The 18,453-nt window shown below is 31.8% G+C and overlaps 2 protein-coding genes across 3 annotated transcripts; one reads left to right on the top strand and one right to left on the bottom strand.

Moving 5' to 3' along the window:
- Positions 1-630: 630 nt before the first annotated feature.
- Positions 631-2,599, top strand: LOC109810720 (uncharacterized). The gene is made up of 2 exons (XM_020374263.3): positions 631-793; positions 1,255-2,599. The coding sequence occupies exons 1-2, from the start codon at positions 767-769 to the stop codon at positions 2,131-2,133; spliced, it is 906 nt and encodes a 301-aa protein (XP_020229852.1). The 5' UTR covers positions 631-766; the 3' UTR covers positions 2,134-2,599.
- Positions 2,600-11,792: 9,193 nt separating this feature from the next.
- LOC109810694 (U-box domain-containing protein 7) lies at positions 11,793-16,635 on the bottom strand. Of its 2 annotated transcripts, none has more exons than XM_083068830.1 (6): positions 16,381-16,635; positions 15,612-15,718; positions 15,030-15,215; positions 14,811-14,918; positions 13,314-14,476; positions 11,793-12,874 (listed from the first exon to the last, which is right to left on the bottom strand). In XM_083068830.1, exons 2-6 carry the CDS (start codon positions 15,663-15,665, stop codon positions 12,088-12,090), a joined length of 2,298 nt encoding a protein of 765 aa, XP_082924956.1. In that variant the 5' UTR covers positions 15,666-15,718; positions 16,381-16,635; the 3' UTR covers positions 11,793-12,087. The 2 variants fall into 2 exon arrangements, with proteins under 2 accessions (XP_082924956.1, XP_082924957.1); XM_083068831.1 differs by lacking the exon at positions 16,381-16,635 and adding an exon at positions 15,840-16,351.
- Between the last annotated feature and the right edge of the window lie 1,818 nt (positions 16,636-18,453).

The raw sequence follows: 18,453 nt of genomic DNA, 5'->3' as shown, positions 1-18,453 counted from the left end.
GTTTCATATAGGTTAGAACTTAGAAGTAAAATAAAATAAATAAATAAATAAATAAAAATCAAATAGAAAAATATTTTTTTTGGATGAATTGAAATAAGAGAATTTTGATTATAATTATTTTAGACAAAAAAAAAATAAAAAAGATAAATTGCACTTTTTTTCTACTTATCTTTTTATATTTTGTGAATTTCATAATTTATACCTAATTTTTAAAATTTTATACATTTTTTCATTTTATTAATTAATCATTCAACATCATTAATTAATCATTGAAGTAATTTATTGATTATTGACATAGTGTATTAATCATTAGTGTGTCATATCATCACATGTATGTTTCAATAATTAGTATGTCATTTCACAAATCAAGGTGTTAATTATTGAGATTAATAAAATGATAAAATGTGTTAAATTTTAAAAATTAAGTGACAAAATATTTTATTTTAAAAGTTGAGTAGTAAAATTTACAAAAATATAAAAGATGAGTGGAGAAAAAAAAAATTGTAATTAAGTCAAATATAAATCAAACGCTGGAACACGCCTGTGGCTAAATCTAACGGTTCCTCTCCATTCCTAGCAGTTCGGAACCATTCTCTGTTATATGGCAAGTTTGTTTATTTATTTATTTTTGATAAGTAGAACTTTATTTGTCTTTTTATATTTTCAGGTTGTCGAAACCATTAGATCTGTAAGTTTTCGTAAGGAACAAAGTTACCTGCAAATTTCTGGACAACTAATTATCATTTTCTGTTCCCATAACACAGATATGCCACCCGCCAATTTCTTTTCCCAAGTGAGTTTGGAAATTCTGTTGACGTTTCTTAATTTTGTCATTAATTCTATCTCAATTTGATGTTTTTATCCGGAAATGCTGTTTAATTAAACTGCATCAATATCAGTATTAATTAGTTTGAAATTGTTCGTTAACATTTTTCAATTCTCTGTTTTATTTTCATTAGATTTCGCATACACCAAATAAACCATTTATGTTTTTCTTTCATGATTTGTTTGAGATATTGCATGTTTGATTGAATCGATTAATCTCTACGCATGTGAAGTTAAATAAATGATGAAAAGACAAAAATTAGGATGAGCATGGATGGTAGATTTGTTATAGAATATAACAACGTACGATCACGCATATGAGATCTGCTACTCGGATGAAAATTATATTTCAATGATCATATAAACTTTGAAGCTTCGCATAATACTAATGTGTTTTTGTCATTTTTGTCTATAATTATGATTTCCCAGAAGCGTAGGACAACCACAAGAATAAGTTCAAGGCATCGTCCAATATTACACACTTGTGGAGTCTCCATGTTGGCAATTGTTGACATTGCAATAGGAAAAACGCAAAATATCAATGGACCATTAGGCTCAACATTGAGAAGAGCTACAAAGTTAGCCAAATTTGCCACCCCTTTTATCTACACCATGCAATTCCAATGGCTAACAATGCTTTCTTTCATTGATGATGCAATCCTAGCAACTGAAAAAATCACCGAAAAATTGTTCCCCCCTTCAACCCGCCTGTTCGACAAAGTCGATGAAATATTGCTTATGGTAGTGTCCCTCCCAGAAAAATTTGATGGTGCTGTGAACAAGTTTCCCACAATAATCCACGAAGTACCATTCTTGGATCGGACACTGACCCTTGTCATCTCAAGGTTGAACATGTTGGTTTCTTTGTTGAAACATTGGGGACATGATTCAAGGGCAAATGAGAAAACTATAGGTGTTGATAATGAATCAGCATGTGAAGGGTACCTTTCTATGGATGATAATATAGCTAATGAGAATGTGGAAAGTTTTCCTCCTATATCAGAGGTTGAATGCAAAGGCTCTCAAGACATTGCAGTTAATTCGACGAGTCACATGAAAGGGTCGTACAAGGAAGCATTGGAGAGAGGGAAAGATGAGACCCCACTTGAGAAAATGGAGAAGGAGAGTGAGAAGAAGATCATGGAAGGTGATGATTGTGAGTGTGAAAGAGGAAAGAAGAATGATGGGAATAATGAACAGTGTGATGTTGCTGTTATGAAAAATCAAGTTGGAGCGAGTGAAGGTATAAAGGATGCTCTTCTTGAATTGTTTGAGTCAGCATGGCTCATGAAAGCTGGTCAGTACTAGAATTGAAAGAGACAAGTAGAATGAAATTCTCCTATGCCAGTAGAAAAATTATAAGAATTTATTTTGATATAAGTTAGAAGTATTTTTAGAGATTTCTTTTACTAAAAATAAAGATTACTTTTTAGTAAAAAGAAATCCAAAAACATTTCTAAAATTGTATCTAAGTAAATTTATAGTTTTAAAACATCATTAATCTATGATCACGATCAACTTTATTCTTTGAGTCCACAAAAGAAGTTAATTACAGAAACTCCCTTATCATCATGTGTATATTGATTAAATCTATGATAGTTAGGAATTATGGAAGTAATTTCTAGTTCATGTCACTCACATTTGTGACACTAGCTAGCATTTCCCTTCATGGATAGCTATTTACAAAAGGTAGTGTTTCTTTTATTATTAGTTTGTTCTTCCAATTGTTACTTGAAATCTTAAAAGGAACTTGATAATAAAGTTTGTTTTTGTTTATGCAGTTCTTTTTTTTTTAGAAGTTCACATGCAAAAATAAGACGAATCAAACGTTATAGAATATTATAATTACTAAGAACTCAATGCCTCGTTCGTTAATTAATCCTAAGCGTGTGATTCAGTGGTAGGGATTGGGATTGATCCACGCTTAAGCAAGGTCAGGAGTTCGAATCTTACTTTGTGTATATAACCGCATTAAATTTTGGAGCCAGTTATCTCACCTTTTAAAGTGCCTCCCTCCTAACGAGGAGATTATTCTAGGAAAGTCGTGCTCTTATATGGTAGGTGTATCAATATGTTGTTTACGTAAAGTATTTCACTTCAAACATTATATTCACTAAGTCAGCAATATTAATTATGCTGCAAAATATGGTGTGCTATAATTATAACCAGGTCATGAGGCATTAACCAGCCTTGTTGTTACCCCACCATCGTCAAGAGATGCGATTATCTGTTAGAATTCAAAAATATGAAATTTATGTACATAGTGTTCAGAAATGAATATCTATTTTGGAAATCTGTAATATATAGATTGAAATCGTTCGCTTTTTATGTAACCTTTTATGTCTTTTCAATTATAAAAGTTATCTCTATTTTTTTTGTCACTAAAGCCACAAGATGATCCCCATGAGAGTGTTCCTCTTTTGGCAAAGAAGGGAAAGTTCAGCATGATAGCTATAATGGACAGAGGGCATGGCACTCGTGGTCCTTTTATCTTACGGAGGATGATGAATGCATATATAAAAAATGACATTCTAGATGTCCAAAAAGAAACTCTCCTTTTTTATATGCAATCAACAAAAGTATAGGAAATATTATATATATATATAGTATATTTTTTACACTTTGCATGATTGCTTATAAAATAAAGAGTTTTTCTGGATATTTAGGATGTCATTTTTTATATATGATATTTCACAAAATTATGAATAAAAAAATCATTAATACCAACTAAAAGTATAAATAATTTTCAATAACATATATATAATTTTTTGTAATTTTTTTTAGTCATGGAAAATTATTAGGCAAGTTGCAAAGCTTTTGCCTTTTAGTTTTGATAATTATTTTGTCTTTGTAATCTCATAAATTTTACTTTTTAATCTATATAATTAAAAAATTTTCTTTATATACATATATATATCATTTTCGGATTTTTTAGTCCATGTTATATATTTCTATAAAGACTAAAAAATAATATATATTTATGAAACTATAAAAATTAAAATGAAACAAAAAATTGTATGAATAGAAACTAGAATAAAATAATTTTTATAATAAGGATTAAAAGATAAAATTCATAAAATTATAGGATATAAAAGAGTATTTTTTTTTTTGATAATTCATATCCTTTTTTAGGCTTAAAATGTTGTCCGAATTCTTTGATAATTAGAATATATTCAGAGTGTACTGATCTATTTTATTATAAACATTTTTTAATATAATTATTGTATTAAATTTGTAATAAAATATTAAATTTATATATATATATATATATATATATATATATATATATATTAAACATGTTGACATACATCAAGATTTATGGTTAATTATAAGCTTGTAATACAATAAATTTAAGTTAATTTAAAGACGTTATCGCAAAATATGTATTTAAATAAGTTTTTGTGAATATTTGGTTTTCTATATTATGTAAATAAGTTAGATTATTTTTTAATAAAACTTAGCTTTCACCTTTAACTTTTAAGCAGTAGTGATTTTAATTTTTATATTTAATCATTTGTTTTTATAGAGTTTTCCTTTATTAATCTATTAGATTATTAGTGTATTTAGATTTAAGAGATACCTCTTATTTATAATTTTAATATAAAATAAGTTATCATTATCATGTAAATAATCGTTTTTTTATAGTTTAAAAAAATATTACAAAAAAATTTACTTAAATAACAATTTACCAAAATAAATAATTTTTATTACATTAACAATGATACAAATAAAACGTTACTAGTTCTAATTGTTTTTGTTGTAAACGAATAAAAAAAATAAAGAAAAGGAGTACATGAGAGGTTGATGGATTTTTCAACCCCAACAAAAAGAAAAGTTAGCCACTTATGGTGATGAGAGCTAATTCAAAATACATGGAGAAGATGTAGAAGAAAGAAAACAAGATCCTAGAACCCCCATTCCCAACTAATTCTTGGACTCCTTGTTTGCTCCCTATTTTTCACACAAGTCTTTGTGGTTCCCTGTTTTTTTCCTCCCAAATCCTTATATACATGCAGCAAAATAAAATAAAGTATGGAGGAAAGAGAGTAAATCGCTCAGCCCTTTTCTAAACAACTGAGCGATTTGGAAAATTCTTCATGGTGAAACAATTTTAATGGCTAAACCCTTTTGAATCCGCTAAGCTCCCGAGAAACAAAAAATTTGCACCCCTTTGGAGTCAATCCGCTCAACCTTTTAAAATGGCTGAACGGTTTAACCTTTGCTTCAAATTTTGCCCTCTACCTCAAAAGGGCTCAACCCTTTCAAAAGGGCTCAGCCCTTTTCTAAACACTTAATTGAATTGAAATTTTTTGAGACTTTGGATCTTTATTGACTCCTGCAAGATATAAAACAATAGTTTAAGTAAAATTCCATCAACTCTTTATAAACTAACTAATTTACACAACTCTTTATAGGTAAGTGTCAAAATAGTTAAGTGATTTAAGTAATTGATGCTTGTCAGCGACATTGGAGCACAAAAGCTTTTTCTCGCCAAGTGAGACCTAGGCACTAAGTGAGAGACCCCTGAAAGCAACAAAGACATTTTCTCCCTCAACAAGTTATTGTGATTGTTGAGCAAAAATTAGTAGAAACTTGGACATTTGAGACAAAGAGAATGTCCTTTATTAGGGCAGACTTGGGGGTTTAAGGAACATCATTGAATACACTGTTGACAATACCCTTATAGGTTGGGAACACCCTAGGAGAGCTCCATTTCACCGTTTCTATCATTTCTTCACCATTTTGTGTAGTTCCAATGGCTACTTGTAACTAAACTCTCACTCATTAGGATTGGATGTAACTAGCCAAACCTCATATATTAACTTTGCTTCATTAATTTGTGCTTCATTTGTAACGACCGGGCTAGTCACTACACACGGCATCGCACACTAGAAACTCCAGACAGATAGAACAAGTATATAAATATAGGATCTAGAATATATAAATATACAAAGTTCTAGTCTGACTAGGGTTAAAGTGTACCAAAGAAAATTACAACCAAATGCTACTATCCCAAGTAGCTACCAGCAAAATATCCACACAAGCAAAACAGCTCCAAGGTCCGCCGGAGACTCACCACTAGACGCCCACATATTCCTGTTCTGCTCCCATACATAGTATGATCATCGCAGTCCAAACACCATGGAAAAACAGTGAAAGGGTAAGCTAGTGTAATTAAAAATCAGCATACAAATAGATACATAGCAATGTAATTAAATTTCATCATTATGAGTATCAGCTCATCTGCATAGCTTATATCACACATCAATACCAGCACCACGATGTGGCTACATCAACACTGTAGAACAGCAACAACAGCACCACCTCAAGTGGTTATAACAGCACCGCCTAGCGGCAACATCAGCACCACCTCAAGTGGTTATAATGGCCTTTCAACTAGGCACACATCAGCACCAGCTAGCGGTTATTACAGCACCACGATAGTGGCTAACAGCACCGACATAGCGGCTATAACAGCACCACACTAGTGGCTAAACACAGCATACAGCTCAGAAATAAACAGCACAGCAAAATAGCTCACAGCACAACACAGCAAAATCAGCATACAGCACAGCCAAGTAGTATTCAACACAGCTTACTACTCACAACTCAGCTCATCATTCTAAAGTACAGCCATATTATAAATTAGCATTTAAAATCATCAATAACAGCCCAGCTCAGCATAGCAAGACACATCTATTACAGCTTAACATCATCTTTCAACATTTACATCTAGTCAGCACAACTTATTTATCAATTTCATCTCAGCTCAGCAATCACAGCAAAATTCAACAATGATCAGCCTATAATTCAGCTCGACTCAAATAATAAAGTTTAGCATTAGCATCACATAGCACAACCCAGCGTTACATCATTAACAACATACCGCACAACACAACTTTTCATCACACAGCATTGGCAACATTAATCAGCACAGCCTATCGTCTTACAGTACATCTAAGCATCTTATAGCAACATACACCTAACACAGCTCAACATCATCAAACAGCAATTTCAGCTAGTCATCACATTATAATCAACAGCTTCTCCTTAAACTCAACATAAACAACCTCTAACATCCATTAGTGAAGTCACATCCCCGCGCCCGGCACACTCGTGGTTGCGCCCAGCGCAGTGCAACCAGAGAGCACCAGGGGGCCAGCGCGCCCAGCGCAAGCATGCCCGCGCCCGGCGGGACCCAGCCAGAGAGCCCAAGGCTCACTCACGCCTGGCGCAATACCAATTGCGCCCAGCGCCCACAAGGCAGAGACTCCCAAGGAGTCTCACGCCCAACGCGACAAGGGCCGCGCTCAGCGCAGCACATCAACATCATCATTCAGCTCAATAATCATTCATCATTAACAGCTTAAAACAACATGATCAACACCTAATACGACCCAACCATCTTATTTACAACTCATCTATCTTGTCCAATTACTCACCCAAACAACAAAAGTACACCTAAGCACCTAAAACAACTTTCAACTTAACCAAATCACTAAATGTGAAATGGCAACCATCACTACAAACAGCGCATCGGGAGTTATACTACTCCTACCATGCTCATCCTTATCTCATATGAAAGATAATCAAATTTCCTACAACTCTCATTAAGACACCAAGTCCAAATTCCTTCATCTACCTTGTTAAAAATGATGAAAACCGCAACAGCTATAACCAAAGCTGACAGCTCGACCCCTCTTCACTAAAACAGCCACATTTAGAGTTCTACAACTCCTTTTTGAGTGATTCCAACGCCATTGGAAAGCTAACATCCAAGGCTACAACTTTCATGAAGACCTCAAAATCAAAATACTCAATCCCGGCGCGATAATATCACGCCCGGCGCAAAACTCAACATAGACGCGGCTTTAAATTGCGCCCGGCACGAAGAACTGAGCCCGGCGCAAATTCAAACTGCAACTGCCCCCAGATTCGAAAATTTCACAAAACCTGCATGAATCAACCAAAAATCCACATGCAAACGGTCCAAAACATCACATTTTCATCAAACAACCCAAAAGTACCAGCTTTTTCAACATGCAACATCAAACAAGGAAAATCCCCAAATTTTCACTCAAACCCCGAAACCCCGGAAAAATCCATTTTCATCAACCTCAGCTCAAATCATCCAATGTTCAATCAACAATGAGCTACTAGAACTCATTTTCAGCAATTAATCTACAAAAGAAGCTAGCTTCCCTTACCTTAGCTTGAAGATTCGAGCTTCGAGAAGGAAAACGAAGAAGAAGAAGAAAAATAAGAAGCTCCGCACGGTCCGGATCCAGAAGAGAATCACCTAGTCGGTACCTTGAATTTGAATGGAGCACCAGCAAGAGAGCACAAAGTCAGCCTCAGAGAAGTACAGCGAGAAGTGAGCGAGAGGAGAGGGTTAGCAATGTAAGGAAGAAGGAAAATGAGAATGGGCCTCGGGGGAGAAGGAAATAATAAGGGGGTCTCACATCATTTCACTCATTAGTGTTTTCATTCTTCCTTTAATGCTCTCTTGATTTGTTATATCCCGAGTAGATTTATTGCTTTGGTTGTTGTTGGAAAATGTTTCTTTAGCTATGTATAAGTTAAAACACACATTGAGAGTCATGTTTAGGAATGAATGAGTCTGAATGGAGTCTCAATGAGCATTTGTAAACTACTCTTATTTTAATGCTTGTATTTTAGTTAACCAAGGAATTGGATATTTGAGTGAAATACATGGTTTTCAAGTTCTTAATGGATTAGGACCAGTGACGGATCCATAAATTTTAGATAATGGGGGCAATATTTATTTATATATTTGTAGTATTAAAAATTTTATGTATAACTTTTAAAGGCATAAATATATATCATAATTATTTTTTACAAGTTTTTATATCTACGATTACAATTAAAGATAAAAATAAATTAGATTAGACTAGATTTTATTATAACTTAGTAGGTTTGAACCTAACTTTCTTTAAAAATATATATCCTAAGTATGACTTATTTATCTATCATAGACATTTTTTAAATGTTTGGATAGAACTACAATCCTAAAGACCTACTTTATAATAATTTAATACTATTAAAAATATAAAAATAAATATGTTAAATTTTATAAAAACCAAGTTTAATTTATTTATGATATAAACATGTTTTTAGTATCTAATATATATTTTTATATGATAATTTATTTTAAAATATATTTTATAATAAAAATTTTAAATGAAACATAAATCTTTCAATTTTTTTATTTTGATTTTTTTTAATCAACGTATACAATTTTACTATTTTAATTTTTTTAATCAACATATACAATAAATAGAAAATATAAAAGGTAAACATGCATACTACAAATTTTATTTTATCAAAAATTAATTTTTTAATATATTACATTATATATGTGAGTATTAATATATATATATATGTGTGTGTATGTATTATAATTAAACTTTTTTAAAAAAAATTGATTCGTTATTAAGAAGTATTATTTATCATATAAGAGAATTAATCTCCTTTAAAAGTTTGATAGATATCAAATAAATAAATATTTTCTCTGAATCTATATTTTATACATATGATAATTTAAACATATATATTTATTTTATTAGAATATAATTTTTATTTTTTGAAATATATTGTTCTTTTAAAATAAAAAATTATGTATGTGTCAAATAGTAGTGGGGCAAGTGCCCCCATACTCTAAAATGTGGATTCGTCCCTGATTAGGACTTGAAAATTTTATGTGGTAATGTTAATGTTGAGATATAACATCGATGAAAATCTTTTATTAACTAATACCTAATGGTGGTCTAGATAAATTCAACCCCAATGATTTTTTCTATTCGATTTTATGTATTTATTCTCACACATGTTTGATAAAAACTCTAAAAGAAAATTTCAATTTCTTTGCTCGTTTTATCTTTGTTTATGCAAAAAAAAAAAAAAAAAACAACTTCAAACAATTACAATTTCATTCTTGAGTTATAGTATAATGTGCTGAGTTACAATTTCCATATATTGCATAAGTTCCCTTAGGAAATGACTTTAATTCAAAAATACTATACACAACTTGGTACACTTGTCAATCAGCTAGCAGATACTTCAAACTCCAAAGCTTGTTCACAATGAAAATGAGGAAGTGTCCAAAGAGATAATTTTTCATGAGATTTAGTTCTAGAGAGAAAAATACTTGATAAAATTGAAAGACAACACGTCAAAAAAATTGTTCAAGGGGGAGACTCTAGTTATTTTATCTCGCAATACTTTTCTAATACAATATTAAAATAATAACAATATTAAACACTTTTTAAATACTTTATATTAGACTTTTCCAAATCAAAATGATAAAATATCAGAAACTTAAATATTACTAGTATTAGTTTGCTAAAAAAAATATTACCAGTATTAGTTTAAAAATTGACCATTATCTTAATAAAAGTTTAAAAAAAAAATGACTGTTGCAAATCTTCAATTTTATAAGGATACAATAGAATTTTTCTTTAAAATAAAAGGTTTTTCCAATTAGCCTTTAACACGAGGAATAATGATTTTGAAACTTTTACTTTAATGAATATGTGATCCAAGTCAGACTAGACTTGTGAACCCAATCCCACCTAAGCAAACTCAGGTCTGAACTCTATATTGTTTGGGAACATTTTTTTTACAAAAAGCATATTACTATAATCTAAGTAGATCTCTATACAGTAGTCCGTGACTAAATTTATGGATGAAAATAGAGAAAATAAGTGGAATCCAACTCTTCTGCCAACAAAAACTTAATGGACCAAACATGTTGCATGTGCATGTGTTTTCAACCGACTGGTCTTGAGAATGTGGCAATAACAAAATTCAACACTCAACAGGTTGACTTTTCATTGCTGTATGGATCCCCATCCTGGGTTTGACTAGTTGTGTCAAACCATCAAAATGTTATAGAATTTTTATTTTTTAGACACTACTTTCCATTTATCTTCGTTCAACAGGCTTCATACAACCAACCCTGTAAATAATTGATTCGCCGTTTACCACCTTAAAGACTTCCAGAACCAGAGTAGGATGTTGGTAGAGAACGGTACCTGATTAGTTTAGATTGCGACAGATTTTTTTTTTCTTGAAAAGAAAAACAATGGGTAGAAATATTTTCAAAAATAATATATGATTCTGTCTCTTAAGAAGACAAATTAAATTTGAGGCGTTAAATACATATAATTATAATAATGAGTGTTTAAATTAAATTTTGTAATAAATATTAAATTTAAATATTTATTACAACATATGAAATTAATTTTAAGTGTTGACCAAACAAATAAGAAAAAGATAAACCTCTCACACAAAGAAAAAAGATAAAGGAACACGAGACGGAAAGGAAAAAAGGAAAACGAAAACTGAGTGTACAAATATAATAACTCAAACAAAATATTAAATCACCGGAAGATTAGCTAAAGGAAAGGTAGTTGACCAATTGGATATAACTTTTTTGAGCTTTTCCCCCTTCCTGTGACGTAATAATTTTGGTAAAACAAATGAGCAGCCAATATGTAAAAAGCTACAATCGTACTTTGTTATCCTTTTATCTCCGATAATAATAAAATAAATATACTTTTTCAATTCACAATATTCTCCAATTTTACTGGTTGCTGGTCAAATTATAAATATAAATTTTCCAACGGTACAACCGAAAGAATGTGAACAATAGTGTGGGTGTGGTTATAAGAAAAACGCAACTCAATGCTTCAGATAGTAAATACTTTATAATTAAACCATAATTTAAAAACAAAACAAAACAAAACGCAGCCGCTTTGGCCTAATCCAATGGTTTTTTCCTGCACTCAGAAAACGATTAAGTCATAGTCATAGAATAGAGACAATAGCGGAAAAGCAACCAAGAAACACGGACCAAAGAAGACGCATGAGTGTTTAAAGCTGAAACTGATGGCTAAAGCGACATCCCTTAGCTTTTTAATAGAGCTTGGACTCCTAATTACTAGTTCACAGAGGAAACACCTTGAGACATATTTATATAATTCACAGTTAACTTCAAAAATGTAAGCCTAATCCCATATAACCTCCAACACCAGCCCGAAAAAAAAAAACTAACACTTGGAAAAGGTGATATTACAAAGGGGAAAGCGAAAGAAGAAAACAAAATCCATAAATTACAAAGGCCTGTACATCTCTTCTTCGCTTTGAACCAAAAATATGCAGCACCCATGTGAACAGAAAGTAGAGGAGGATAAAAAGCAATAAAGATGCTAACACAGATTTACAATCACCAATGGAACTTTAACACTGGTAAACAGAATAGCTCTTGCTTTTCCAGAAAAAGTTGAAAGTCTTCCCAGACTTTCTTCTTGAAATCGACTTGCATAGCGGTTGCATTTCAGCAGGAGGCATAGACAAATCACTGGTTTCAGGTGGGCTCTCATGTGTCTTAATTGGTGATTGGTCCCTTCGCTGCTCTCGGAACAGCATCAAGAGTTTCTGAGCTTTTTCTCTTCCTCTTGGGGTCCCGTTCACTGATATTGAAACCAATGCTGGTATAACCCCTTCTTGCAGTACCATCTCACTACAAGTCTCACTTCTATTGCACAAAATTAGGAGGCAACACACAGCTTGCTCCTGTTCTAAGAGCTCACCAGTGTCCAATATCGAAGCCAATGCACTAATGAGTCCAGGTGTAGATAAAATTTCCTCCCTACCAACTTCTGAAGTAGCTAAATTTATCAAAACAGCTATGCTTTTTTCTATCCACATGCAATCACCCTCGCCTACAAGAAGGGATTGTAAACCACTAGTGATGCCAGATGAAAGGAGGTACGGAATATTGGAAGGCACAGTAGAAAGATTATAGAGAGCATGGAGAGAATCTTGCTTGCATTGAACATCAGCGTCAGATTGAAGAAGTTGGATAAGGAACTGGACAGCCTGACTCATGCCAATCATAGGCTTGGCTTCTTCAAGGCAAGAGAGATTCAAATAAAGAGCAGTTGTACAACCATAAGAACTAGTTTTTGAAATCATTTCCTCCAATAACGATAATACTCCAGCTGATAACATAATTTCCTTATTTCTGTTGAAAAGTAAAGAAGATCAAGTTCAAGTTAGAAATGTGTACTAAGGTTAAAAATAATAAAAACTATGTGAATTTAGAAACATTAACAATATACCATATTGGTAAACTTCAGCCACATTTAATTGGGAACATATTAACTGAACGAACAAAATCATTTTCTTTCTATTTTAAATATGCCAATAAAGAATCAGAGTCTAAATACTGAAGAAATTGTGTATGTCATCAACTTGTAGAAATGTAATTAATGTGGGCAGTGATCAATTTTTCACATCCACTTGCACTATGCAAATCTCAGTGATCAGTTTTGATCATAATGGCTTTGGCTAAATCGCAAGGTTAAGCTTCTCAAATAATACCGGCAACTGTTTTGATTTTGTAATCACATTTGAAAAGCGTTTTACTTGATGATTAAATAAAATACAAATATAAAGCATACCTGTTATTATTCACAGCCAAGTTGAAGAGAGCCATTGCTCCACTTTCCAGAGCCATCAAACTACCTTCACGCACAGCTGAATGCAAAAACTGCAAAAGTGCTTCAACAAACCCATTAGCCCCCATAAAAATCCTAGCTTCCTCATCATCCCTCAGCAACAGCCTTAACTGTTCTACCACTTCACATTGCCTCCTCCAATTGTTCTCCTCAGTCAGGACTTTCAGAAAACTAAAATACTGCTCAGTGTCTTCCCCTTGTACAGACACACTTTCAGTTCCATTTTCCACAGATTCCTCTGAGATACCACTCTCTTCCAAAGGAACCACTTGGACACCCTTCAACTTGCAAGAGCTGACACTATTTACAGATTTTGAATTTGTAGATTCAGACTCTGATAATACCAACCCCCAGTAGTTAAGATCAAGGGATTCAGGAGGGCCTTCAGGAATAGGAACTCCATTTTGTTCACACCAACTAGCAACAAGGCCCTTAACACAGTAATTAGGAGTCAAACAAAGATGTGAAAGTCTCTGTTGGGTCTTTGGGCAGTTGTTGTGCCCATCACTGAACCATTTCTCTATACAAACCCTTTCATATGTTTGCCCAGAAGCAATGATAACAGGATCATACATAAGTTGCAGAGATATTGGACACCTTAACTCTTCAGGTGGAAGAGGCATCAGCCCTGACTTGCTACTATTATTTGGTTTGAAATTAAAACAACTGAGTTTTGAAATCTGTCTGTCAAAGGCTTGTGAGTGACTACCAGGAACACTATCCTCAATAGATCCCTGAACAGTGGGAGAACAAGGTGAAGAACCCTGAGAATCATTGTCATCCGAGAACTCACTTCTAAATAACTTGGAGTATTTCCTCATAAGATGTAAAAGATATGCAACAATTGATTCCTTCCGCTTGTCTTCCTCAGTTCTAGCCCTTTCTATGAGTTTCTTGAGAGCTCTTCTTTCAGTAAGAGCTGCTCTTGAAGATGTGATTCCAAGTCTTGTAGCAGCCTGGTGAAAAGATTCAAGCTCATTGCTGTCACTAGAGTCACTAAACTTTCTTCCCTGTTGGAGCAATGCTATTAAATCATCACCAACTTGCTTTTCTGATGGGTCAAGTGCAAATTCTATAGTCGCAAATTCATTCACAATCTCCTGAACCTGAACAGGTAATGAATCAAACCTCAGACCGGGTTAAACATCAACAACAATAACAAGAAAGAGCAAAATCTGTGCATATGCACATATGAATGCCAGTGTTACAGAAAACCAAACTAGTGTAATGTAATCAAGGTGCATTAAATTATTTCGGAATAACAAAATCTAAAATCTAAAATAGCGGTTCATATGCTCACAACAGATATCAGCAAGAACAAGTAAGACCCTCCACACAATATAATAATAGGATCAAGAACCTACAAGGCTAAAACTAACCACCACAACCCCACATGGAAAAAAACTATACAGTGTCAGCCATATTGCTGAATAATATTACCTGACAACCTATAGATTGTGGAACAATATCTTCCACCCGTCTAAGACTATCTTCAAGAGCACATTTAGCCTTCTCAAATTTTAGAAGGACAGAATCTCCAGTTATAGCCTGCATCATAATTAATGCCATATGTAAGATTATTTACAAAATGTATTTCAGATCAAATAATTTTACTAGCCAATGTGAATAACTGTTTCATAAGACAAGGTAAAATCATACCAAGTAAAGTTTACTACACTCTGAGCAGTGCTGAAGAATATTCTTGACTTTCTCTAAGGCTACATGCAATGAACATAATGCCTGAATACCAGATTTACTCCTAGGCCTAGCAGCTTCTAAAGAAGGAAATACAGACAATACTTTGCAGTATATTATAGAAAGGGTCTTGCACATTTGTCCATGTAACTGCATAAGAAACCAGATAGAAATTGGTCAGACTACAGTTCAGACAATATAAAATAGAATAAATAAAACAGAGCAAGAAAAACAGTATTCAAACAGGACCTTACTGTTTTTGTTTTTCATTTGGCCAGCAACGAAAAACATTTGCTTAAATAGGAGTTATGGTAACCATGTAAAGCATTTTGTTCATGCACCTCAAAAGGTAGACAGGTTTAACTTTTTTTTTCCTTAGTTAAATGAATGAAGAACACAAATAAACTAATAGAAAATAGATTTGAGTCTTCCACTAAACCTTGGCAAAACGACTGTACATACTGGAAAAGCAATTTCCAATTTACTATGCAAAAAGCATTAGATTTTCCAAAACAGTATGCAAAATAATCGAAGACATAATCATACCTTGGCATCACTTACGGCAAATAGATTCTCTTCAACCTCAGCAACATCCATCATTCACACCCACTGTTCCTGTTAACTTAGCTACCAAAGATTCTCAACTACTTTAGCTGCAGCACCAAAAAGAAGAAGGAAGAAGAAGAAGAAGAAGAAAAAAAAAAAAAAAAGTAAGTCACCCAAAAAAAAAAATCAGCTCAATCAAAATTCAAAACACCACCAGTCTCGCCTTACATCCAGATTTACTTAGCCTATAAAGAAAGCAGAGAGTAGCAAAACACTAAAGGCCAAACACAAGAACCAAATTTCAGCAAACTTGGAAAGAATGAGGAAGCAGAAAACAACAAACTCAACCTTGTTTTACTTGCAAAGTATAAATCACAAAATATCAAGATATCTGAGGCGTTATTATTCCATTTAGGCAAAGAAAACAAACAAACAACGGCTATCAAGCTAGCAAATCAAGAAAAAGCCAACTAAGCATTAGATTCACCATCTATGTATGCCCTCAATTTTTTTTTCCCAAAATAAGAAACTTTATTTTTCTCTTTTCGCAACACCTTTCTCCCCAGCTGAATAGACCACGAGAAAAAAAGACAGATAGTAGACGTCGCTAAAATTTCAAAACAAGACCGAATAATAATCCATCGGAAGCAGAGCAGTGATTCAAAAAAGACACAGCGGTTTCATCAACCAGCTCGCGATTCCACCAAAAACAGTTAAAGTAAAATCTGATTTCGGGATTAGGGTTTGGTTTGGAAGCAAAAAGACATACCGAGCCGGAAAAATAGTGATAAGAGAAAATCACAGCCAAGGAGGCTTCATGAAAGAAGAAAGAAAGAGTTGCGGAATCACGGAAATAGGGTGCGGAAGATCTGCAACGAAGGATGAGTGTGGTGAGAGCAGTGACACGCAAGTTTGAGGGAGAAAGAGAAGAAGAAGAAGAAGAAGAAGATATGGTTCATTCAATTGTTGAGTGGAGTTTTAAGAAACTTTTTAGTTAGTTAAGTGGGAATTAAAATTCAAGTGTATATTTTTGTTTTTTTCTTTATAACTTATTTTTATCATCATTATATAAGAAGAAAATCAGCTTTAGGACACTTGATAAACTTAATAAATAGTAATGCCTTAAAATTTTATATATTTGAGTAATAGATGGAAGTTTTATCTTCCATTAAGAAATATAAATGTGGAATTAGTTAAATTAATTAATTATTTTGAAGTGTTGAAAAGAGATTTTGATGGAGGCGGGCGGAGTTAGGACATATAATTTGCGCCGCTTTTATCTCCCCCGGTTCTCCGGCCCACAGTTGCCGACCTCATCCCTTGTCGGATAGAAGAATTGTCATAATTGTTGCCCAATTACGCTTTTGTCCCTCTCTCTTCTTTTGTCAACTTTTCAACATCTATTCCTTCCTTTTTACCCATTTCCAATTCAAATTCAAATATATTCTTCCCATCATTACTTCTAACATCTACTTTTCTAAGAATGCTTCAGTTAATCAATCTCCTGTAAGTTCTTATGATATAATTGTTTGTGTTATAAGTTGTTATTATAATCGATGAGAAAGTAATTAACGTTAATTTGCTTTTATATAAATTATGACTTATGAGTTGTTTTCATAAATTATTATGAATGGTTTATTAAAATAAGGTTTAAAAGATTATAAATTATTCTCGTAATTTTTTCCCCCAAAATGTCGTGACATAAATTTAGGTTATTTTAAATAAACTTATGGATAAGTAAACTTAATGAAAAAAATTATTTTATAAAAAATTATTTCAAAGATTAAAATGGTAAAAGAAAAACTTAAAAGAACCTAAATTAGTTATTAAAAAAAATAAGCAACTAATATTGTAATGTAATTCTAAAATATTCAATCAGGATTTTTTTATAAATTATATAAGGAGAAATTTTGTTCTTGTGTTTATAAAATATATCTAAAACTATGTATTATTGTAGTAACAAATTTTACCATTATAATAATAATAATTATTATTTTAATTATACTACTACTATAATAGTCATTATTCTTATGGTACTCATCATCATCATTATCATTATTATTATTATATTGTTTTTATCAACATAAATTTGTTAATGTTATCATTACTACTTGTTACTTTTCACTTATTATTATTATATTGTTTTTATCAATATAAATTTGTTAATGTTATCGTTACTACTTGTTACTTTTCACTATCTCAAAAGAATTTTAATCCAAAAAGTAAGGATAATTACGTATATTTTGGATCAATTAAATTTTGATATTAAATTTTGAAAAATATAACCAAAACAATTTTAAAAGTAAAAGGTATAAAGTTAATACTAATTTTATTTTTTAAAAATTTCCAAATCTTAAAACTTACAATCTTGGTGTAAAAAAAATGACAATCTCAAAATTTTAGTTATTAAGTTTTCTAAAGAATCTGTGCATATAAAGTATTTCCCGTACATTTATACATAAGAATAAAAAGAATTTAATTTCACATAAATTAAGAAAGTTAACTAAATCTATTTATTTTTCATAATTTCAAATGAAATATATGATACATTTGTTAAAAAAAATTAATCACATAGATTGTAAACAATATTTTTATTTATTGTCTTAAGAGTGTTTTTAGAATAACAACATTAAACAAAATTGAATTGGTTGAAATTTACATATATTTCAATTAAAAAAAAATTAAATATTTTTTTTACTTATATATAAGTTTGTTTTACTTATTATTATTATTATTATAAATTTTATACAATTGGTCATTAGTTAAAATTCATCTTTATTAAATATATTTTAAAAGTAATTATTATAAAAAAAATGATTTTAATTATGTAATAATTCATAAT

The sequence above is a fragment of the Cajanus cajan genome, chromosome 2, assembly GCF_000230855.2.
Source record: "Cajanus cajan strain Asha chromosome 2, NIPB_CcT2T_4, whole genome shotgun sequence".
Lineage (NCBI taxonomy): Eukaryota > Viridiplantae > Streptophyta > Magnoliopsida > Fabales > Fabaceae > Cajanus > Cajanus cajan.
Note: the sequence above shows the minus strand (reverse complement) of the source record. Positions and strands in the feature narration are given on the sequence as shown.

Coding starts and splice junctions, on each gene's coding strand:
- LOC109810720 (XM_020374263.3), top strand. CDS start 767: ATGCCACCCGCCAATTTCTTTTCCCAA. Junction 794..1,254: donor CCGCCAATTTCTTTTCCCAA/GTGAGTTTGGAA, acceptor ATGATTTCCCAG/AAGCGTAGGACAACCACAAG.
- LOC109810694 (XM_083068830.1), bottom strand. CDS start 15,665: ATGATGGATGTTGCTGAGGTTGAAGAGAATCTATTTGCCGTAAGTGAT. Junction 15,216..15,611: donor TTGCCGTAAGTGATGCCAAG/GTATGATTATGT, acceptor TTTCTTATGCAG/TTACATGGACAAATGTGCAA. Junction 12,875..13,313: donor TTGGCTGTGAATAATAACAG/GTATGCTTTATA, acceptor ACTTTTCAACAG/AAATAAGGAAATTATGTTAT.